The sequence below is a fragment of the Agelaius phoeniceus genome, chromosome 9, assembly GCF_051311805.1.
Source record: "Agelaius phoeniceus isolate bAgePho1 chromosome 9, bAgePho1.hap1, whole genome shotgun sequence".
Lineage (NCBI taxonomy): Eukaryota > Metazoa > Chordata > Aves > Passeriformes > Icteridae > Agelaius > Agelaius phoeniceus.
The window spans coordinates 28583012-28608600 of NC_135273.1; the positions used below are offsets into that span (position 1 = coordinate 28583012).

Consider the following 25589-nt stretch of genomic DNA (forward strand, 5'->3'; position numbering starts at 1 on the left):
AATGGGCTCAAAATGTTGCCAAAAGGTCAGAGGTCATCCAGAGCTCAAAGGTCATCCATGTGGTCAGAGGTAACAGAAAAGGTCAAGTGGTCACTTACAGGCATCCAAAGGGTCATAGAGCATCAAAACTTTTGTGCATTTCATGTATTAAATTCCCTTCTGCTCAGGGTACACATAATTTTACACAATATAAGAGCTATGATAGTAAATATTATGGCAAATGGAAGATACAAATATAAAACAGCAAGAGCTCATAGGTGAATACAGGAGACATCTATAAGAAACACCAAAGTAACCAAATAGGAATGGTTTTAAAAGTCTCTCCCCAAACCAACTGGAGATTTTGTCATTTAAGGTTAAGCTACATTTTCCATTTGAAGGACCTCGCTGGTGCTATTTTTAATTTTAGAGATAACAGAGTTTTGAATCAGATCCTGTGTTATCTGTACCCCAGACAGTAAACCATGTAAAATGGAAATTGGAAAATCTGTTCTAGTTTCGATACCCTTTTCACTTTTTATCCCTTTGTTCTTTGTGATTTTTCCTGACTCTGCTAGAAAAGTAGAAAATTCCAAATATTCACCAGCTTGCAGTATAGATACAAAAGTGTTATTGCAATTATATCTGCCATGTGGTTATTACATAGCAGGGAAAAAGCCTTACCCAATCAGAGCTGCTCAGGGGGAACTTGTCATGCACAAAAAGTGATCAAGTAACCTTGATCAAGCCTCAAGTAACCTTAGAATAATTATCATGGAAATGTAAAACTTCTGGTTTAGTCCCAAGTCAGGGAAACAGTGCCTAAGAATTAGACAAGTGCCTAATTCCAAGAGCTTCAGTATACTAAGCAGGCTAGCAAGCCCTGAACTGCCTTGTCAAATAAAGCAAGACCCAAATCTTACACACACACAAAGCACTTAGTGCCTGCCAAGAGAAATTTCATGCATAGTGCTGAACTACAGAATTTCCCTTCACTTACAATCCTAATGCTGATTATGCTCAGCTGAAAAGGAAGATAATGAGCTCAAGAGCTCTCAGATCAATGGCTGGCACATGAGAATGCCCACCTAGAACACCAAGTCTCTTCATCTTTTTTCTTTGCTTTCCTACCCTAATACATGCACATAAATCCCAGTTTCACTATATGTTTCCTGACTGTAAATAAGAGATTGCCATTTTTTTATCCTGTCACCCAAAAATACAACTTCTCCCTTTCCAGCATCACAGTGTGCTGGATTTACCAGCCAATACAACTGTCTGAGCACTGCAGACACTCTGGGGCAAGGAAAACTCCTCCTCAGGAATTCCCAAGGGCTCTTCTGTCTTGGGCTGTTCTAAAATCCTAAACACAGGAATGGCCCCTGCAAACTCCCATAAGTGAGTGCATTTCATCCCACCCCACCCAGCTGCCTTCTTTTATTCTGGACTTGCTACAACATTTTGTTAAACATCTGGGGATTTATGCTAAGGATTTATGATCCCCTTTCCTCTGCAGTGGCTGCAGTTCCCCTAGGTTAGAGAGTCAGCATTATTTTTGTTCAAATTCCCTCTAGAAAGATCAGCTTTTAATTAGTGCATGGTCTTCACTGGAACCTTTTTGACAAGAGGCACTGTTTTCCTCCTGAACTTTACAACACTAACAAAGAAAATAAACTCTCTGTGGAAGTGGCACCACTATGAACACACGGCACTCACAGCATCACTGCACCCTAAACACACATCACTGCTTTTTAATCTCACATGGATTTCTGCAGAAGAACTGAGATTTCTCCAGGGATCTTTGCAGTTAGTTAGTGTAAAAAATGCTGTAATTAACAATTCACTCTAAATTTAAAATTACATCCCTTACAGCCAAGGAATATGGAGTCACAGAAAAGAACACATCTGCAAAATAAACATTTTGTGTCTGATAAGGACACAAAAACACAATGATTATTTTTTCTTTCCATTTTAAAGTTAGGCTTTGAGTCTAAATTTTTACTTCTTTCACTAATGGCTAATCCACTGCAGGATGGTTCACAAAGCTGCTTGCATATTGCATTTAACCAAACTTCTCTTTGAATGGAGGGTAAAACCCACTGAAAAAAAGCCATTTGTTTAATAGTACTGTTCTAAGTGAAAAACTGCAATGCAAAAAGATAATTTCAATCAGCACAGTGCAATGAGGGCACCTTTTTTAAAAGCATCTACTTATACAAATACACCAGCCTGGAGCCCCAAAACCATCCTCTTCAGTGGCAAGAGTATTTAAAGATGAACTAGTACTTTTTAAAAATGCACACCCTTATAACCTGAAATTTTCCCCATGGTGTTTTGGACATAACACCTTAAGTTCATTCTGCTAAACTGTGCTATGGCAAATCTTTTTCTGGGTTCCTATTAAAAGAAAATAATTATAAAAGCACTGTTGAGAGAGAAGATATAACACCAGGTCTCAAAGAAAGGCTGCACACATTTCTGAATATAGTATCTCAAAATTCATAGCAATATGAACCACTGTGAGCACACCTATGTGGTAAATTATTAAAACAACTTTTGAGAGTTCACATACTGCAGACAGAAAACAATGGGCTTCTTACAGGTATAGCAAATCTGATATTTCTTTTCAATATCTATTTCTTTTTCAGCTGCTCTGCAGCTATCTTGGCACTTCCTAGAACCAGGAGCTGGACTTTTCCTTCCAAAGTGGAACAGAGCTCAACAATACATGCATTAATTTTATTAATGCATCTTCTCTGAGTATGTAACACACAAGAATTCCTAAAAACTTCAATTTCAGTTTTTTAAATTGAGATTATGTTGCAGTACCCAGTAGCACTGTTACAGATGTTGAGTTTTATTATGCTCTTTGAAGGCTATTATTATGTCTGATAGACATTTAATAATCTGAGGTCATGTAACATTAAGAAGGTATTAAATAAATTTACAATGGTAATAAATATCTTGCTAGTGAACCAGAAAAAAGTTTTGAGCTGAATTGTTTTATCATGAAAAAAGTGAGGTGTACCTTACAAACATGACTTATACCTCTACTACTCAACTGAAACATTTTATCTCTGTTTTAAGCAGGATGAAAAATTAGGTTCTATTTGCTGTTGAGAGCTCACCTCTTAAACAGAACCTAGGAGATTTGGAGCAGAGATATTCATTTTATCCTTAAGAAATATATGTAATGTTGAAAAATGTAATTTTACCGAAGAAAAACCCTATGATAGAAACAGATTAGTACAATCATACCTTGAAATGAAAGATATTTACGTATTCACTATGACAATTCCTTAAGCCTTTAATGTCAATATGTGTTAATGGATGTTTTGTACAGAATATTAAAAATCAGTAGAGGCAGAAACGTTAGGTTTTGACTGGGCCTTCTCCCTCATTTTACGGCCAGAACATATTAGTTCAGCTTCTCTAGAACAGAAATTACCAGCAGCCTGAGGTTACCTCAGTTGACAAAAATTTAATGACATATTGTTATTTTTAATTTTTTTGGACAGTTTTTACAAACTCCCATATGCCTAAATGTTTAAATGTTTATTCTTTTAACAGAAACAGCTACTTTTAACTTGAAAAATTTCATTGAGAGAGCTGATAAAAAGCAGGCAATCATTCACCGTGTTATCAACTCTTGAAACTGATATACAACTGTGAACATTTCTCTACACTGAGCTGGGTAATACAAACTGAACTCCTAAAAAAGGCTTTCCAATTACCCTGATTAAATGCGTCTACAGTAATTTTTCTATTTGTTACTTGTTCTGTTGTTTGCTGCATATTAAAACCTCCATTTGGATATATTACCTTACTGCTCTGGCCTGGCTCCTCCCTCCTTGCCCCAACCCAGACCTGCTACAGGGAGCCCTGCAATGCCACTTGCCTCTGTTGCTCAGAAAGCACCTCCTGAAGGGTTGCTTTGCCCAATAAAATCAATTGGTTGTATCATCCCAGCACCTCCAGCTCTTCATAGACTTCTAATGAGCAGCTTTCAAGTGTCTACTGCACTACAGCTTGAAAATAAAGCCTGTGCAGGGTGGAAGTGTTTGTCCTGTTCAATTACTGTTCGAGCCAGCCTCAAAGTCAGCTCTCCACCTCCCTCAAATTTCAGCTGACACGTGGCCTCAGAGCACACAATAGCTTTGGCATGCTGCCTGCTGCACAGGCAAACATTTTGAAGACTCAGAAGCTCTAACCCTTCTCTTTCAGTCAGTCTCTTTTGAAAAGTTCTTCCTAATGTATCACCTAGAAGCTTCAGAATTGATTTGTCTTATTCTGCTCATTAGCACTGACTTTTTGGGGGCAAGGAGCAGAAAGAGGATGCATTTCACTGCTGGTTTGGGTTTGTGAGCCAGAAACATGGACAACTGCAGCAGTGGAAGGGCTGATTTGGTTTTGACCACCATAAGCTAAAGCCTAATTTGGGAAGCCTGTAACTAAATGAGACATTACCCCTATTAGCAATAATTTAGTGCAGCCTAGTTTGGGAAAGAGATATAGAAATGCTTTGGAAACAAATTTCTTTGCTTAAAAACCAAAAACCTCCAAACCATACATGCCAAATATTTGGGCATGGACACATTATACAGAAGAGAGTCTGGACAGGGAGTACATTCCTATCACATAGATTTTTCAAGTTATTGCAGTGTCTGTCAGCTTCTCCACCTTTTGAGAAACTCTTAATCCACTTCTGGGGAGAAAAATCTGGAGAAAATCCTCTCTGCTGTCCTTGATAATCTGTGGTTAATTACCAAAAGGCTGTGGGAGCCTGCCATTGTTCTGCATGCAGGTAGGCACTGCTCCCAAAGTTCCCCCGTTAAGGAAAAGCAGTGTTGACCTGCTGGGCATTTGAAAACCACCTTCATCACCAGACTTCATCTGCACTGCTGTGTTTACACCTTCATGTCCACCTGCTATTTTCTCACATTATTTCCAAACCCCACGGAGCTCAGGCAGGGTGGCAGGTGCTGTGAGTGCAGTGCCAGAGCAGCAGCTTGTGGAGCCAGGTGTGTCAGCACACTGACCACCAACAGGCACATCAGTCCTGCCCAGCACACCTGGGATCCACATGGGGGTAGAAAACAGGAGCAAAAAGGCTAAGGCCAGCTCCAGGAAACTTGTAAATTCAAATTTTGCAGTTACTCCTGTAACTTCTTTACACAGCAATAAGGATGGAGAGGGGCTATTTCTTTTCCTGCAAAAAGGAAAGGCTACAGCCTTCTGCACAACCCCTCCTGGAACACAAGCCATTGTTCAGCAGATAAGAGAAAATTAGAACTGCATTCAGAGCTATTTGTAACTATTTGAGTTAAATAGCAAAGAGGTCAGAAGAGAGTCGGTCCCAAATGGTGGCACGTGGGGAAAACCATTCTGCTACATTAAAGATGTACTTTTAATTAACTTCTCTCTGAATGATTATAATTAAAGACTTTACCACAGGTCTTCTTAGCATAATTACCTTCTATTTCCTTGCACAGTGCACATTCCCAGGAAATGGGAATTGAGATTATTTCTTAATTTAAATACTTCCTCAATTATTTTAAAAGTTATTGCCTTTTAATTGTTTTACTATTGTGATTTTCTTTGTGCTTTTTCATCCTTCTCTGATTCTTACAGGCTCTTGCAAGACCTCAGAAATATTTTTCAGGCAGTCAGGTGCAATTGTGAGCAGTTAACAAATTATGGGTTGCATTTTATTACGTTTGGATCCAGAAAAACAAGTTCATAAAGAGAGTTATAAACTTACTTTTGGACTGGGGAATAAATGGCTCATTTTTCTCACTGGTGCTGAACATATGGTTGGAATTTTTTTCAGTTTTGTTCTGCAGATTGGTGTCTCCTTTACTGTTGCTTTTGTATGCAGGTCTCATCAAATGGCCTTGTTACACCTCAGCTTTTGCCATGTGCACTGAATGTAAAAGATTGAGCAGCCATCCTGATTTATTTGAAGACTAATTGTGCAGATCAGTGCATTCAGTAGTGATTGCTTGGTTTCCTACTAATATTTCCACTGATGCTATAAAGACATACTGGGAGCTGGCAAATGGAAAACAGGCCAAGGGAAACAGGCTCTGCTTTCTCTGCACTGCAGATACACTGGCTCACATTTTCCCCATCAGCCTGAGATTCCTACTGCAGCATGTTATTAAAACAGAAAGATAGAGGTGGCTGAAGACAGGATTTCACCAAGGAAGGGGGAGGAAAATGCACAAAGGAGAAGGATTTAAGGCAGAGCCCTGCCCTCTCTTCTATCAGTTGCTGCCAGCTCTGCAGCAGATTTAGTATGCAAGATTTCCTTCTGAAATTCCTCTTAACTGTATCTTCCAGCCCAGGGAAAACAAACAGCAATAACCCAAGAATAAACAGGATCATTCATCATTTCCTTATTCTTATCTCTGATGATGTTATCTTTATACTGAAATATTTTCCAGTCAGAGGCAGTCTCTGGAAACCAAAGACACCTTTGAAGTAGCACCCCTTGAGACAAAGCACCAGCATCCAATGGAATTGGTGCTGGTTCCAGCTTAGCAGGCAGAGTCTCTGGTGCTGATAGCACATTCACAGAGCTCCCAGGGCTCAGCCCAGCTAGGAAACCTCTGGCAAAGAGAGTTCCCCACATTGCTGCACCTGAGTGCACCAGGGAAGTACCAGACAGACAGCTGAGGCTGTGGGCTCACCTGCACATGACACAGCATTGCAGATACTGACTCTTCAGGCACAAGTTTGAATTGAATATTTAAATTCAATATACATGTTAAAAATAAAAATTAAGGGCATTTAGAAGTTATGACTTTGCAAATCTAATGCCAGCTAATGCTTCTATTATAACCTCCAAAAAGGCATTTTTATGTATGATTATCCACAACAATTCATCCACCTCTGTAGCTATTTTAGTAAAACTTTGATAGTAACTGATGCTAGTAAACCAATTAGTTCTAAGTCATCATTGTACGCTTTCCAGATTTATCTTTCTATGTTAAAAAATCAACAGACAGAAAACTGAGAAAAAAACCCTATTTCCATCCTGTAAGTATTTCGAAGTAAATAAAGAAATGAGAATTTTCCATAAATCTTCCATTTAGGACTCCAATTCCTTTTTCCTTTCATTAGAACCCCTCCCCAAAATTGAGTATGTGGCTGTAACTAGATAAAAATTTGGCCTTCTTTGAAATAAACTTTGGGATTTCTGTGTGTGAGCTTTCAAAAAAGGCAGAAAAATTCTGTTTATTTAGACTCCTGTTCAGAATAAGACCTTGTTACTGTTGGCTCTTACCAAGAAAGCCTTGAGCATAGGCAGCTTTTGCCAAGAAACACTGAAATTCTTCCTTGTAGAGTAATTCCCAAGCTTTTGGCTGTCTTGTTCCCACAGTGCTTCATTAGCTGCAGAACTGAATAAAATTGTTTCTGTTTATGTAAGAACAGATATTAATAGAGCCCATGCACATTTCCACTGCCTGCCATGCAAGGACACACAAAATGACCCATTTAGTTGACTCATAGGTGGAACCTTCTGCTAAGTGGCCACTGAGGTGAGCAGGGTTAAAACAGAAAACAGAATTTTCACTGGGGATTGATTCTGGAGGCACAAATGAGAAGTAGAGAGACATAAATCACATGGAAAGTAAGTAGTAGGCCTAGATTTCAGGAATTTTAAATGTTTAGCCCTACATAGCCTACATTCTACCCAGTATCACCTCCCATCTTGCTCAGTATGTGCTAGAGGAAATCTGTATTTAGTGCAATAAATAAAAAAATAAATAACATAAAGTGGTATGAACTCAAGAGGGCTACTGAACAGACCTGTTCATCCCCTTCCCAGTGCTTCTCCTTGTTCCAGTGGGAATATTTGCCTGAGACATGTATGAACCTCTTCAGCAGTGCCCCTGCTTAGTCAAAACCCAAATTTCACTCCACCCTTTCTTGTACTGAGGAGCAAGGTTAGGAGCTGAACCCAAAGTAAGAAGCCAGTTACCAGGTTTAATCCTTCCCACCCAGCAGCCTGGCTGAAATCTGCCTCCCTGAGCTCTGCCAGCAGCTTGCACTGCTCCTCTCCCCTGCTCCCAGGAGCAGCCAGGCTTCCAACCCAAACATCCCAGAGCAGCATCGCACCTCGAGTGTCCAAGAGGGGCACAGAGGCTGAGAGGAAGCAGCATCCCTGCTCTTTGCCACCCGTGATGCACACAGCCAGCTGTGAGTCAGTTTTCTCCCACAGGATGGGGAAGGGAAGGAAGGATGAGCAACAGGTACCTGAAGACAAGTGTTTGGCAGGGCAGGAGAAGCAAAGCACAGCGAGTGACTCTCTGCAACAAAGCACTGCAATCCCCAACCAGAACTGCACAAGCTGATGTGGCCCCAGAGATACCCTAAACATCCATCTGTACTCCAAAGAGGCCATGTGCCTATAGAACAGCCTAGAAACTAGGAATCAACTGTGGGAGCATCCTAAAATTAATATCAACTACAGAAATCAGAAGAAATTGTGGCTTGTGTGAAAAAGCTTTCACAATACACTCCACAGTGGGGTAAAATAAGCTGCTATTGGCACATCTCAGACTTCTAATGAGTCTTTTCTCTCGTTTGGGATTGCTGGGAGCTGCATGTAATTGGTGCCAAGACTTCCACATGCTGACACATTGGGCTGTCCAGCTGATGGGCCAGGTCTTTGTTCTGAGTGCCTGCAGAGACAGGGCAAGCAGAGCTTTCTCCAAAGAAAGTGCTGTCACTGCCTGGAAAGAGCTTGTGGAGACAGACAACTTGAAACATGGCAGCTCTTTGGCTTCTCAAGAATGACAAGAAGCCAACAAACAATACTTATTTTATATTCAAGTCCAAATGAATCCCATCCCAAAGCAAGTGTTTCTGGAGTGTTTCAGGAAGATCTCCAGCACACACAGATTTTGAGAATATAGGTTGGCATTCTGCAGGGCAATCAAGGAAATGTAACTTGAGCAGAGCTGGCAGGGAAACCCAGCACTCTTCAACATGCAAGCTCACAGAGCAGACAAAAAGGAAAGCTGAGATGGGTTGGAAGAGATTTAAGTTCTGAGACAGAATGTGCAGAAAGTGTGGCACTGTGTTGTGGCAAAAAGTGTAATATAGGTAGCTAATGAAAAAGGGAATCTGGGGAAAAAACAAAGAGAATGCAGGGTGAGGGGGAAGTACTGGAAAAATGTCTTCACTCTTTCAGATTTATCCTGACAATATTGTCATAATTTCATCATTTCCCAATTCTTGTTTCTGGCTGAAAAAGCTAAAACTAGCAGACAAATTCACAGAGAAATATTGGTAGTAAGGCTGAGGCCAGACAAGCCACCTTGCTTATTTGACCTAATTACAAAGATTTTCATAGGGTACCACAATACATAATTCAAGTAGCACATATGGAGAATTACAGAAAAGTAGCACATATGGAGAATTACAGAAAGAATAAACAACATGAATCACATCAAAAACATAGGCAAAGGGGTCAGATTTTAAAGGACATTTGAAACATCTAAAAGTTACAATGGATATATTTAAGCTGCCTTCAGAAGGCCATTGTCTAAAAGCATGATTGACATCCTTGAGGTGACATGTTGGTGAGATCCTCACCTTGCCCTGTTGCTCAGCATCACTGCTTTGTTCTTTCACCAGTTGTGGGGTGTTTTCTACTGGTGATAAAAGCACATCTCTGAGCCTGAATTAATACAAGTACAGAAATATCCAGGGTCCAAGAGCAACAGTGCACAAGGGGTGTCTCTCTTCTTCCCCATCTCTTATCCACAAGACACAAGCAAAGCAGAGCTGAGGCAGAGGGCTTAACAGAGGGATACATTTTCTCTCCTCTTTTTGCACAAGACAAAGAACAGTGATAATTACATTTTAGTTATGAAGTTCTGGACTTAAATGAGCACAAAGTGGTATTAACCACTGGTTCCATGAGTTCAGCCTCACTGGAAGCAGAATGGCATCTGTAAGAGCCCTGTATTTGCACTGACAGCATCATTGTGCTGAGAGCCAAGTGGGAAACCAGATCTCTGAGATTTTGTTCTGCTGGTTGAATGAGACACATTATCAGTCCAGTTCTGATAAGAAATTTCATCAAGGACACAACAAATAATTCCCAGAAAACCCTTATCAAACCTTGCATACAGACATACTCCTTTCCTACTTTAATGAATTTATATTCCCCACCTAAAAACAGGCCTGGCTGAACAACTGCCTCTGACCCACACTGATCTAGCAAAAATCATGTGGTAAAAGAGCACTGAGTCAGAAAAAGCTTACCAGAGCTACTGAGACAGCAGGTATGAACTTCAATGCTGCCTTCAGAGGTGAAAAAAAGATTCAGAAAAACCTCAGCAGAGATAAGGTAGTTCAGGAGTAATCTGACTTCTCCAAGGGGAAAAAACCCAAGTCTTTAAAACTAATGACTCTTGCAGCTACTTTGAAGGCATCAAAGACTTGAAAACATCAAATATAGTGGCAGCAGAGAGAACCCATCCCTGTGGTATCACTGTGTGTTACGGAAGAATTTAACCAGCTGGTGAAGAAAAACTTGAAAAGGGATATGGAAACATAGTATTAAAAAATGCATACATCATATTGAACCACTAATTCTACTCATTCTGCAACGTGCCTGTGTCTGCCAGGGCTGCAGTTAATAGAGAGCACATGAAACTCAGAATGCAATTAAGTCTTGGGAGAAGCACAGTTGGAGGCTGTGGCAGTTTCTATGGCAACCTGAAGGGCTCAAGACTAGTAACAGGAGATTAACTTTAAAGGCAAGATAAGTACATAAATATAGCTCTCATTTACCATTTTCTCCGCTTCCAAATGGGCCATGTATTTTCAATTTAAACAATACAGAAATGCAGTCAGATGTCCTACTTGCTATTAACTGGGGCAGAAATAGCCTTTAAGAACACCCTGCTAAAAAATTCTGACAATTTCAGATTCGGGGAGTCATCTAAACTCCACTAATGAATTCAATCAAAATGGAAACACCAGGCTTGAGTGCTGCCAGGAGATTAGACCGAGGCTTCAGGATAGAGAACATGACAGCCATAATAAGAGTTTGCTGATGTCAACACACTGTATGCTTTTGAACAAATCCTCTTGACGTGTTTTTCTGGATTACGCCTCAGATCAGGTTTTAAGTCTCCAAAAGAGCGAGGGCAAGATTAAGAAGAAATTTTTAAGCGCTACAGACCTTTTTTCTTTCCTTCTTTCTTTTAAAATATTCTCTTCAGTAAGAAAGAATATGTCAAAAAAACCTCGTCCCTTTTTTTTTCCCAACACTTTGGAGCTTCTATTCAAAAGATCAGCTGAGACTGCAGTCACCTTTTGAACTCCTGCCCACCTTACTTACAAATAATCCAAAAAAAGTTCATTAAAGAGAGGCCACATCCCTAGTGCAGTCATTTGCTCTGAACTTGTTTACTACATAATTTAAAAACAGCTGGTACATGCATAACACATTGAGGAACATGTATGTATCCAGTGTGGGGACAACACTGCCAGCAGAACTGAAAGCAGTTACATTAGCTAAATTAGCAATTTAATTAGCAGCCACATTAGGAAAATTGCCAGTCCAATGTGATTTAACCCTCTCCTGAGTAATACAGATCTCACACTGGCACCTCTGCACAGCTTTTCTTGAGCATCAGATTCCTGAAAGAAAAATGGCATCACCCCTACTGTACTATTATTTGGCGACTTAACCCAATGCAGGGTTAATTCACAAGGTGCTCCAAGGATTACTGCGGAGTAACACAAGTCCCTTGGGCTGACTCAACCATGCCCTCAAACCCTCATGCAGTTCTACTTGCATGGTGAGCATTTTTAGTAGGAATTTGTTGACTTGTTTTCTACTTGAGGAAAGAATGGAGACACCCTGTGAAAATGTCAAAAAGTCACTGTTACATAATTCAAATGTGCTTTTCACTTCACTGAAGGCATTCCAACTTGCCCATGATAATATCTAAGCACCACCTAGAGTGGGCAGGTTGGCATAGCAATATTAAACACTGGGCTCTATGATCTCAGAGGTCTTTTCCAAACTTAATGATTCTGTGATTCTATCCACAATGGAACCTGTGCTCCGCTTCTGCTATAGTGGGAATTTGCCTGTTGGATGTGCAGAGCAGAAGGAAACACTGATCTGTTATTTTTTATTAAGAGAAGGCTTTGGGGTGACCTAATTATGGCCATACAGTACCTGAAGGGAGCCCACAAAAGACATGAAACTTGTTACAAGAGCTTGTAGTGATAGGACAGAAGGGGGAACAGCTTCAAGCTGGAAGAGAACAGGTTTCCATTCTTAGGGGAAGAAAAGCCAACACCAAAACCACATTTTGGAGCAAGACCTGTAGAGCCAGTCTGAGATGTGTTGAAATAGGAAAGAAATTTTGCCATCCCTCTCTACGAGGGGCAATATACATCACCTCCATCAGTATAAAACCTAATTTAAGAGATAGGTGACTTCTCCTTGCTTCAGTGTCATTTTACACCAAGAAGAAATAGTTTATAAAATGTGAAGTGAGTTTGAGTAGTGAAAACTTCCTCCTATTTGTTTTAATTTAACAGGGAACCAGAAATAAAAATCTCTCTAAATAAAAATAAGGTATGTCCCCCCAAATGCCAAGCATTTGTTCTACTTTGTCACATCCATGTTTTAAAAGAGGTATATAATACCCTGACTTTCAGGAAAAAGGATTTGTGGAGGAGGCAAAAGGGAACAAGGAAAAAGAAATTACCTAAAGACCTTGTTTCCAGAATTAATATTTTGTTCACAGTAGAAAAGCTACAACAGGGTGAGATGAGGACAGAACTCTCTGCTTCTTTATTGAAGTGCAGGTTGTTGTGAAATAATTAATTTTTCCTTCTGTTTCCCATTGCTTTCCTTTTTTTTCTCCCTTTCAAGTAATTGAAAAGCCACAGTTGAAGAATATGCAGGGACAGCAGCAACCTTTCAACTCTGAAGTTCATTTTGACTAAAAAAAAGAACCACAAAGCTATACAAAAATTTCAAAGAAGGAAAGATTACATACTGTAGAATCCATTAAGTGGGAGGTAGTTGAAGAGATCCATCATTCCCCTCAATATTCTTAGGAGCTGACCTGTCCTGTAATTGAAGTTACCATATCTCACTTTGAAGAGTTTCTTTTCTCTTTCTGGAGTGGCTGTGTCAGTGCCAAGTTCCTCAGGAGAGACAGCTTAGTAAGAGTACAAAAAATTCTGCCCTCCTTTGCTGCACATGAAGGTCTTTTTATTTTTTTTCTTTGATTTTCATTCAAAATGAACTTCTCTATTTTAAAGGAGTAGGTTTCACTGGAGGAAAACATAAGGGTAACTTTGAAATGTGTGTCTCAGGTAAAAGTCCTCAGCAAACAGTTTAAAAACAGAAATCAGAGCAAAGCTTTGCAAAGTTATTTGTGTGTGGGATTTGGTTTGTTTTGTTGGGGCTTTGGCTTGTTGATTAGTTTGGGTTTTTCTCTAAACCATGTTTTAGCAGATCCCTAAGCACAGTTCTCAGAAACAGCATATTTGTGAATTTTAAGCATACAAATGAATTAATCTGCTCCTGGTTTTGCTATAACGAAGCAAACTGACTTCATAAATAATGACAATTACACGGATCTGGATCTGCTGTAGACTTGGGAAACAAAGAGACTTTATAAGGAATGACATTCTCATGGATGTGACTTTGGATTTCATCTGCTTATGCTCTCTCTGGTCAGAAAGTGCAATGACTTTTACCATGTGAAGACAGGGAATAAGAAACACTGGGAAAGAAGTCAACAGTGTTTGCTGCTGCTAAACTTTAACTCATGCTCCGGACAGATCCAGAAGGAGATTTTGGTAAAATACACAACTTACTGAGGAGACAAAGGCTCAGCTCACTGGTTATCCAGAATTCAGCAATTTTCAGGTCTGTAATCAGCAGTTTTCACAAGTTCTTTAGCCTTCTAACATAAGCCATGCTTGGTAGTTGCAAAGGTTGATTAAACAGGTACAGCTCTTTACCATTCTGCAGCCCATTTAATACTGATTTTAAACACAGTTTATCTTGGTCTTCTCCCTCCCTCCACCCCAACCAGCATTTTGGTTAATCTTGGAAGGCATCATGGAATATAAATATTCAGCAAAGTAGCCAGGAATTAGACTAAACATTAACAACATCAAAGCAAGAGTTGGAAGAAAGAAAAGCAGCAGATCAGATATTTAACCAAGGAAATATTTCATTCATCCATCATTTCTTGCAATTTTAAATAGTAGATCGCTTCCTATACCTTCCTAGAGAAAATATGCAAAACACAAACATATTTTTATGGCTACTGTATGGTTTTGATTTACAGTGTGCTCCCTGTATCCAAATCCAACTCACTCTCTATTATTGCTGCTTAATCCTCTTCTATTAACCAAGAAAAAGGTTATGAAGGTCAAAGCTATCAATGGAATTCCCAGAGAGTCTAGAAATAAAACTAGAAATCAGGGAACTAAAAGATACCAAAAGAGTAAAGAGTTCTAAATCACAATTTCTTCACTTGATCTCCAGTACAACTCTATGAAAATATTAAAGATCTTGTATAAACTACTAATAGACCAAAATGTTTCCTTTTTGTTTCTTTTCTTTGAAATAATTTTTCCCCTTCAATGTAGTCCCATTCATCTTAATGTCTTTGGTGAAGGGTAAAAGAACACACAAAAATCCCAAAGTTGCAGATCTTAGGGCATGTAAAGGACACACTGTGACATCTTCTGTCCTCCTCTACTTGCACAGCTTTCCCCCTGCCCTGCCTGCAGGGCTTGCACAGAGATCAGCCTTTCCCTGCCCCAGCAGCCAGCCCTCCCCTCCCATGCCAGGTCCAGCACTGCCCACCTTGGCTCACCCCGGCCTCTCTTGGCTCCCCCCGTGGGCAAGGAAGAGCAGAGGTCAGTTCTAAGCTGCACAAGATCTGGCTCCAGCTCTGCCCAGCTTCCCACGTGTGAGAGCTGCCCAAAAGCTGAGCTCCTGTGCCTGCTCTCACATCTGACACCAGCAGCTCCCAGGCACTGCTCCAGCTGCATACTGGAAACAGCAGTGGATCAAACCAGCAACCCCTCAAGTATTTCCTTGTCCTAGCAGCTTCCAGAAAAAAATCAGTCCTGAGCAGCATTCTCTGCAAAACCCTCTCCAGGCACAGCTGACTACCCCAGCACTTGGCAGGGCAGCCTAAGGCCCATACTGTGGTTCCTCACCATCCTTGTGAGCACATCTGCAGTCCCCTGGGAATAGGGCAACATCTAATTAAAGCAGATGGTCAGAGAAAATTCAAAGGTCAGGATTAAAGTTGCTGGCAGAACCTCGGCTTCAAGCATCCATCTCAATTATCAGCCATAGAAGCCAACCCGTGCATGCAAAGCCAACTGCAGTAATATTTCCTTAAATCAAAACTGGCCTTGGAGTGCTTTTTTCACTTATTCCTCCCCAGTTTCTGTCCACAATTTTATTTTAAAAAGATGTATCAGTAAATCAAAGCAACTTGGACATAACTTTTCTAGCCACAGACCCCAGGGAACAGGTGCAGCACGTAACTTCACCATCCATTTCCTTTCATTTCTCATAATTTTTGGCTCAATTGCACTTGTATTTTTACTACAGTCATATTTCATCCCTTTCCTTCTCATAAAAAACAAAGTAGAAAAAATAAAGGTAACCAGCATTTGGTAGTTCTGGAATCTCGCAAAAATGCTGACTCATGAACGTGCATTTCCATTTTTACTTGAAGCAAATAAATTAAACACTGCAGACTCCACTCAAACAAACTGGGCGAGAGGGAAACTGCATTAGATTCTGAGATGCTAATGGCCCTTCAAGGCTCAGCCGAGCCTTTCTGCATGCGAGGCGATAAGTGCTAGCCCTATTCTTCTCTCGATTGCTGTTGTTTAAGTGCTTAAGGATGTTTGCGTACTTGCCAGAGTAGGCGAAATAAACTAATTAAAGAGGAACAAAGCAGTCTAGGAACTGTCGGGTGTGGGAGAGGCAGCGTGAGAGGGAACAGCGCATTCAGAATATGCCTATTAAATTCACTGTTGCACAGCTCTGTAACTAACTGCAGTTAAATGATCTACAATTAACTACTGTTTAAAAAGAGTTGGACTTTCTAATTTTCCCTATTTTTTGACAGTGAAGGTTTTTTCAGGTTTTTATTTTACTCTACATTTCTTGCCTGTTTTTCTGAACACATTGCTCATTTCCGACCCTAACCTTGCATGAATTGAAAAGCCACTAAGGGTTTAAAATAAGCTTTCATCTCCCCGACTGTTACAGCCAAACATAAGTCAAAACGCTGAAATATTTAACGCTTATATATCATAAGCCTGATATATCATAAGCCTTTCAGTACAAATTCATTTTATTTCCCAAGGGTTTGTTTTCCTATCAAAGATTTCATTTCTGATGTTTGGTTTGGTTTGTTTTTTTTTGAGAAGTCTTTAACATCAGCAAACAAATCAAATTGCCCGTGTTCAGCAAAGAGAAGGAAAACAAAAGTGCTAAGAGATTTTATTGGCAGTCCTGCTCAGGTAAGGAAGGTGACACAAGCATAAAATAAAAAAGGCTTGCATTTCATAATGGTTTAGAGGTGAATCTATACCCTTCCTTCATGCATCTCTGGTATCAATTAATTATCTGAGGAAGGAACAGGCTGATGCTCTGATACACTACAAAAATAGAAAGGTAATACCTAGTTTTATGACAGGTTCTCAGAACACATTAAAGGGTTACGTCCAAAGCTCTGGAGTGAGAGAGAACAATGCTGACACCACGTGGAAGAAAACGCTGCTGGCTCCTTCCTCTACTGCTGGCTTGAGATGCCTGAAAATCTGCTTGGGTCAGGTGTTGTGGTAAATGTTTTAAGCATCAGAGGAAGACCGCACACATCCTCTGAAACCAGAGATTTGTGTTATTCTAGTGGGTACACCAACAGATTAATTATATTAATTATAATCCTCTTCCTTGCAGTGTAGCTGATGTTTTTGAGCAAAGCAACGGCTGCTGCTGCCGTGAGCACATCAGGTATTGCTCCCCTTGACAAACTGCAGATGAGCACCCTTCACCTGTAATCTATACAGGTTCTGTAAGTCTGACTATGTGGGAGCTTTCCATGTGCTCCATTCTCAGCCAGACTGAGGATGGGCATTCACAGAATAAGTAACAAAGGTGAGACTCCAGTGTGTTGGTTTCTGTGCCCGTACTGCCTTCAAAACCATTTCCCAAGCCACAAAAGGCCTGTATCAGTTAGCAGTTTTAGAAAGACCTCCCCTTCTCACACACATTGTATCCTTATGGAACAACAGCCCGGGATCAATGTGAGCAGCTCATGGCACTGCCTGAGCTCTGCTCTTGTACTGCTGACTGCAGTAAAGCCTCAGCATTTCAGCCTGAGCAGCTCCCCTCCTCTGTGCCAGAGCTGCTTGTTACAGTAAAGCACAGCCAGCAGTGTCCTCATTTGCCACACAGGGCACACCCTCTCTTGCCAAGCTTCTCTCCCAGCGCAGCTTTGCCCAGGCCAAAAAAAAAAAAAAAAAACAAACAAAAAAAACCCAAAAACCAACCAAACCACCAAAAAAAAAAAACCACCAAAAAACCAAAACCACCACAACCAAATAAAAATCCCCATGCTTCTGAGTACTAGGAAGGGAAAAAGAGAAAAAAGTAAACAGCAGCACAACCCACCTGGGGGCTGAAGTGTGGCAGCAGTGTCCCAGGGGAGTTGTCCAGCAAGCCAAGAGAAACCCCCAGCGCTGCTGGAGCAAACATTAAACCAGTGACATTTCCTCCAGACCCTGCAGGTCCCCACAAGGGGAGAGCAGGCACACTCGTCCTTTCCAAGTTTCAGATCTCCAGTACAAAGGCCAGGCTGCTGCAGACCACAGGCACAGCACAGAAAAGCTCTGTTCCTTGCAGCCACAGGCAGCAAGGCTCTGGCACTGAGCCCCTAGAAGGAGCAATGAGTACTCCAGCCACATCCACTTGAGCTGTTTCAAGTCAAACTTCCCCAGCCTACAGCAGTTTTCATCAAATCTTTATGCCCACAGTCAGTAACATATTCTGCTGTGCTTTTCCAGAAGAGAAGAAACACATCTTTACAATTTGCCACAAAGTTTGTGGGGGTATAGGGCCTGCCTACTTTGATCTCTACTAATGACATTTTTCGTCCAGTCTTCTGGTTTGATCAGTACTTAAATAGAAAATAAAAATGCAGTGTTTAATGAGTCCATATTTTAGCAAGTTTACAAAGATTAGGGAAAAGAGTTTTCCTGTGGAATGGGAAATAATATTAAGCAGTCTCTACTTCTATAATGTAACAGTCATTACTTCTATAATGTAACAGCAATCCCCACAGATACACTGCCAAATCTCCAGGCACTTCACATGGCACACACAGGGTTTGCTATGTTCACATCTAAAACCAACTAAAACATACCACTGTTAAGGAAAAAACTCAAATGAAAGAAAGTAATTAATACTTCTACAAATAGGAAATGGAATTATGTTCTCCTATCCAGGAAAAAACTATTTTGACAAGACAATTAGACTAACCTGGAAACTTCAGATAATGAGATAATGTCTGGTTTGTTGGTTGTTCATTTGTTCTGAAAGTTTCAGCTGAAATTCAGCAAGAATTGTCATGGGATTAACAAAGTAAAAGACCAGTTAAATTATTGCTGTCCTCCACATTGAGGATATTCCATTTGGGTGACCACAATTCTATTTTATGACAACTTCCCATGCAAGTGAGGCACCAAATTTTTTTTTTTTCACAGAACAGAGTTAATGCTGAAACATCCATATCCTCTGTGGAAAAAGCTAAAAACCCACAAGATTAACAAAGCTCTCCAGACCACAAAAGCCTTCCCAATAAAGCCATAATTTGAGCAGATAAAGTATCCATGAAATATTTAGTTGCACTCTTCTGAGCAGCTCCAAACCACACTACAGTTTCAGAATTTCATTCAGAGCTGTCTGTGGTCAACCTGCAGGTCCAGGATACTGTCCAGCTCCACTTCCCCAACCCCCTGGATTCCTGCAATCCCTTCAAAATAGGGTTCTAAGATTGTAGAGAGCAGCCTTGCTGATATATAGTGAAGTGTGCATGAAAGGACAAAGCAAGTGAAGAGAACAAGAAATGAGACTCCTCTCCTCAGGGTGTAGGCATTTCTCCTAACCAAACCCATGCTTTAATGGGGATACAAGCAGTGGCTTGTAGGACCCATAAAAACTGGGTTTTTATGGCACTGCCTACTTTGTCTTGCAAACAAACAGGTCATGCTCCTGTGTGTTTGCAAGACAAAGGTTTTGTGCCTAAATCAGGAAGGATTCATCTATGACTTCTGTACAAACAAGAGATACAGAAACAAATTCCTGGACTAGATGCAAAAAAAAAAACAAAACAAATTCCATATTCAACTTTTATCTGGAATGTAAGATGCAGAAATGACAAATTGCTAATAGCAAGGTTTGGTTCATAATTACACTATAGAAGTTAAGATAATCTTGCACACCTCCAACACAGCTATTGATATTCCTTGGGTTAAACAAGGAATTAAAAAGCAAAACAAAAACAGTTATTAGAAAGGCCTCAGGTGAAAACAGACACCGTGGTGCCTAACCTCCTTTTAAAGAATTATTTAATCCAAACATGAAAATCAGTTGAGTACCAGTGCAGCTTGGACACAAGTTTATAGGACAGCTTTAAATGCAAGTGAATTCTAAGGAGCAGGGGAGTGGAGGGGGGAAAAAAAAAAATCAAAATTCAAATAAAATGCATTTAAGAAAACCCACACACAGACACAAAACCCCAGCCTAGTAGGATTCTGGGGCATTCTTACTCTATTTTAAGGGTGAAAAATATATGCACAACACACAGGAAAAAAGGACAAATTAAAATACATTGTGGCTGGGATATAACTATAAACCACTATCTTTATATATAATTGGTGGCTGTAAATAGCCCACTGTCCAGCCTAGGGTAATAGTTCTGAGCTACAAAAAAACTTAAACCCAAAACTTCTCCCAGTCTGTCAGTCTGAATCAGCCAGCACACACAGTGTCAGTGGCATGGCTCTTGGAACTTGGAGACACTAAGAACTGTGCTCAGAACAATCCATCTGCCATTTCAGCCCACAAACAGCACAACTGAGGGTTAAGTCCTGTCAGCTGTGTGGCAGGCCTGCCAGATTGGCATGGCTTTAGTTTGACAGAGCTCAGGTTAACTTTTAAAACATTGAAATGGGGAAAAAAAAGACAACCCAACAACAAAATCAGAGGAATTAAGTAGTCCAAATGCAAGTATCTGTATAAAAGCCAGTAAAAACAAGTTTCATTTCCAGGACGCAACAAGGAATCTGAGCCAGGTTTGCCATTTCACTTTTTGCTTCTTTTACTGGAAGAAAAACATGGACTTCTAATATGTTTAGTTTGTAAACCTAACTTTGATGTTTCTAGTTTAGTGGACCTTGAGCAATTGTTATATTATGAAAGATGAAGGGTACCTATCCAATGTGCTGAGTTTCCTGCCAAAAATTACAAAAACAAGATCAGCCACAGAATACTGAATTCCCTTCTCACCCACAGATGGGATTTCTTTCATAAGTTTACCTCAGAGTAGGAGTGCCCCATGGCTATGCCTTGTCTGAGGCTTTATTAAAGAACTTGAAAGCAGCTTTTCAGCAGAATTCTTTCCCACATCACCACAATTCCAGACAGACTGTGACATTTTGCAGAATTACAGGGAGTGAAGCTGGTTCTAAAACAAAAGCACTGCAAGTGAAAGCCTGGTTTCCTGGCTTCTCTAATACCTCTCCAATTTCTTTTAGCTGCTGATGCTTCCTCTAGCTTTGCAAACAGATGTTTTGGGACAGCCAATATTTTTATTTTGTGTGCTCATTTGAGTACTGGTTTCAGAAACTCCCAGAGGTGGCAGTGACATGGGACTTCTTCAGAGAGAAAGGGGAGCTGGGAGCATGAGCTCAACACTGTTTTAGTGTGAAATAATCCTAGTGTTACATTTGGGGCCATGTCTTGGGGCATTCAAGAAATATTTTAGAAACATCCTTTATCAGTATAGCGTGTTCTTTTTACCTGTGTCTGTACAGGTTTTGTTTTCAAAGAAAGCTTCCAAGGAACATTACAGGCCCAATATTCTCTTTGGGATACATAATATGTTCTAAATACTGACTTTAACTTTGTATGCAAAGTCTGCTAGCTTTCCTTAACAGGGATACTTGGAGAAAGAAGCCAGAAAATTTAGGAGTCATAAACACAAATATCATCACCCACATTTACATGCAGCACTAATCTCTTCCACAGTCCATCACTTGACCTGGCACACTGCTGCCAGCTTTACCATGAACCTCAAGGATCACAAAACTGCACTGTGAAGTATTAAACTGCAGGGTTTGCTACATTTCCTTCATGGCTTTTTCCAAAAATCAGTTTCAAGTTCAGCAGCAACGATACACCACATCACAAAGTGAAAACAAGATTTATATTGACCCTCCCTCTAAGCCAGGATTTGTCTATCATGTTTCTTGCACCACGAGGTTTTCAACAAAGAGGCAAAAAAAGGAATCAAAGAGCTAGCAGTGTCTTAGAAAACACCCAAGGAGAGGCTGGAACATACACAGTGAGTTCTCAAAAATAAGAGAGGGGTTTCAAACCTTCTGATTTGGCTTTCCTGCATCATCAATGTATAGACAAAACACACAAAATAAAATGTGTTCCACTCAAGGAAAAATCCAGTGGCTTTGATCTAACAAAGCTTGGCATTAATATATTTAAAGTAGAACAGCTTGGGATTTTCTTCTGGACCTTTTGCTTTTGCACTTGCTTTTTTTCCAAATTAGAATTTTAACTCACGTTTCCTCTCCAGCTTAGGTATATCATGAATATTTACATTGCTGACTCCAAGGTACAGTCATTAATTACACTATGTATAAGCAAATGTATTTCCAGTTCTGGGTTTTAACTAATGAAGCACTTTTTATTTCTTGCTGCAACTTTCTTACCTGAAGGCCATCTTCTTGCCTCTGTGAGAAGCAAGGGTCCAGGTCAACAAAAAGCATCTCCTGGTGTTGGAGCAAATACAGCAGGAGGCCATTGTAAAGCCTTTGTTCTTCACAAGCCAAGGGACTGACAGGAATCCTAAAGGAAGAGGAGCTGCATTAACCTTAGGAGCTCTCAGATCAGGGGCTGGTCATGGGTGATACAGGGAGCCCTCCCAGTGGCCAAGGTAATTCAGCAAAGCAGCAATTCCTGGGACAGTGACCACTGGAGCTTGGGAGGTTCAAAACATCAGGACCTGTACAGGCACAGAGCCCCAGCTTTGCTGCACTGGTTCACAACACAGTGAATCCTTGTGACAGCACAGCAAAGGAGTAAGAACCTGACAGGAGCTCAGACACAAGCTTTGAAAAATCAAGGGTGAAAAGGACAGGCAAACAAAAAGCACCCTATCAATCTGCCATTGCTCACTGGCATTGGGGTGGAAAGAGTAGTTTAGTTTTGTTCTACCTTCATTTATGAAGGTGAGCTTTGATCACTGGAATGTCTTATTACCAGAACTGTCTGGAAAAAAAAAACCAAACCCACAGGTAATAAACTGCTTCAGTGTATTAATTTATAAATCCACAGACATCAGTTGTATCAGGAAGTGGAAATTCCAGATGTTCCCATTAACCATGTTGAGTTTGGGTTGGGTTTTTGCCTTTCTTTCTTGATCTCCCCCTATTTTTGGGGTCTTTATGAATAGTAGTTAAATTTTTACTGTCCCCATCAAGTCAGAATAATTTAATTAAAAGGATTCTTTATATAGGATTTTAATCTCTACCCCTGAAGGACTTGTGTATTCCCCTCACCAACTATTTGGAAGCTTGGATGACATTTACATAAATGCTGTGCCCTTAATGGAGCTTCTCCAGCCATGCTGCACCAACTTTGTTACACCCAGCACAATATTAATATTTAAACAAGAAATTCATAAACTCAGGAGACTAATATGGAGCATGAATACACCAGTCTTCTCTTTGCCAAATGAGTACATTCATTATTCATTTGCAATTTTAAAGTACAAATATACACATTGGGCCCAGTCCAATTGCTCTCATTCGTGTTCCTCTTTTGTAAACTTACTGTTGTTTCTGTAAGGACTTAAGTTTGGGCTCCTTTTGGAAGCAGAAGGTTTAAGCAGGGTTTTAGCCAGGTATAACAGAGAGATTTACAGGATGAACCACTGTGTCATCAGTTCCTTCTTTAGGATTAATAAACATTTCTCTTTCTTGCATTCCCATTTTTCTTGGGATGGACTCAGTTTCTCCACAATAAACAAGGCTGCTTGTAAAACGTGGTTGACTGAGCAATAGCCTTTGCTGCATACAACAATCCTAAGAGATTACTCATCACTTACCAAACATCAACACCCTCAGCTCACAGGCCAGACAAGCAGTATTTTTAGTCCTTTGTCTTCTTTTTCAGCTTCTTTTATTAGCTTAGACATGTGTTCCTGAATCCACCTCTACCAGCTGTTAACTCCTCACCAGAAGGAGCACTGCACAAGCTATTCAGGAAGATAAATGGCTCCCAGACCACTCACTGAGTCTTCCTTTTCCTTATTAGCAGCCTGGGTTTGAGTGCCCAGTTCTCATTGCATCCTAAAACAGATCTAAACTATAGACTGGGAGGAGACAGCTGACTCCAAATATCAATGTCTCATCAGCAGATATTCATGGGTGGCAACAGGTGTGCATTCCAAATATAGAGAGTACACTTTTAGTTTTCTCTTCAGCCACCTTCCACAATGACTTTCAATTAATTTCGTGAAATAACCACTTCTTGCCTGTTCAGATACTTCTGCTGCTACCAGAAACCCCATTATTGGGGTGACAGTAAGGGGGAGCCAGGTTCCCCCACTGCTAAATCCAGGCACGTCATCCTAGGAAGAGCAGAGCTGCTGAGGTGTATCCTGCACTTCCCCACAAAAGCCCCATAAATCAGTTGTAGCACAAATCTCAGAAGAACACTCACTGTGAATAAGAAACAAGTAAAACTTGACCATCAGGAATTAGCTACTGGTTTTCTTGAGTGAGTCTAAAACTTCCAAAGCTGCTTTGCCACAAAGTGCAGGCTAAAAAGTCCACACAAGTGCCCTGCCTTGGCTTTGTCCAGGAGATCTGCCAAGGTTCCCTGCCGCCACAGGCTTGCTGCAAATTTACAGAAACAATGAGTCAAAGTGAGTGGAAGCAAACAGCTGGCTGGCTGGAGTCCTTGTGCACTCATGCAAGAATTGCTCACTGAGACCAGAACTAAAAATCTCTTTACCAAGATGAAGCATAACAAAGTATCCATGGAAATTTAAGTAACATCAGTCAGATCTCTGATAAAAGCATTCTCCTAAGCATTTACAGATACTGGGAGAGCAAAACCAGTTTTCCTTGATCCTCTAACTAGACTTGCAGTATAATACCTGTGCTAAGCCTTGTAATTTTTGTGTTACAATAACAATAGCTACAAATCACAAAGTATGTGCACTTTAGGCTTATAATGTACAAAGTTAAATATTCTACTTTTGTGGTCCCAAGGCCCAAGAAGTTTCCATGTTCTAACTACAGAATATTCCTACTCACAAATAAAAGTGCCAAAATATTGAGATAGGTGATAATCATAGACAAAATTTACACTTGAATCTAAATAGGTAAGAAATTTAAAGTTAAAAGGCTCATAAACAACTTTATTTAGTTGTTCAATGTCAAAGAAGGAAGAAGTAATTTCACAAAAATGCAGATTGCCAGAATACACGAAGAACAGTTTTAACACCTGCAATGAATTCATGCTGTATGAGGAGCTGCCATTACCTCCAGAAGGTTAATTGCAGCAATTGCATGGAGCACACATTTCTGCAGATTAGATCTAAAAGCAGTTTTTTCCATAACCTTCACATTTACACTGAACAACTATAGCAAGTACTACCCAACATGTCCCAATTTCCTACACTCTGGCTGCCAAATGTTTCATAATGTGCCAGATAATTGCACTAATTCTTGCTCTGAAAGACATAAAGGATATTTATGACTTTTTCCCCTGTGTCAGCAATATGATTTGCCACAGCTGACTACCTTGAATTTTGCTGCTATACAGGACAATACCAGTGATTTATTCTGAATCATTGAAGGCCTCAGGTCACTCAGCAGGAAGTGGTATAGAGCAATCTCACTGACAGTGCCAGTTTCAAGGCTCTCCTCTCCACCCAACCTCCAAAAAGGTGATTTTTCATAACCCTAGGAGGTAACTCAACAAGCACAGCACCATTGTGTTAAATGTTTTACAAAAAAAAAAACTGAGCTTCATATTTACTGGGTTGTCTCCCAGAGCTGGTGAGATCAGAATGACTGCAAAGAGTTGAAGATAACATTTATATGGCAGACATACTTCTATTTATGGTAGTTGTTGTCTTGACAGGTCACTGGCAGGGAAACCCTGTGCTGATTGTTTGAAGGCTTCTCAGACAGGTCATTGCCACAAGTGCTCAATTTAGCACTGAATGTACCTTAAAACCAGGCAAAGGCACATGTTC

General features: G+C 40.3%; 1 protein-coding gene across 8 annotated transcripts in view; it reads right to left on the reverse strand.

Annotated features, from left to right (window-relative positions):
* The window catches only part of FAM13C (family with sequence similarity 13 member C), a 116097-nt gene that overhangs the window by 84670 nt on the left and 5838 nt on the right, over positions 1 to 25589 (reverse strand). For all 8 annotated transcript variants that reach the window (XM_077183349.1, XM_077183350.1, XM_077183356.1 and 5 more), the window contains one exon: positions 22030 to 22165. In XM_077183349.1, coding sequence (XP_077039464.1) covers positions 22030 to 22165 — 136 coding nt within the window. The remainder of the gene's footprint in view (positions 1 to 22029; positions 22166 to 25589) is intronic.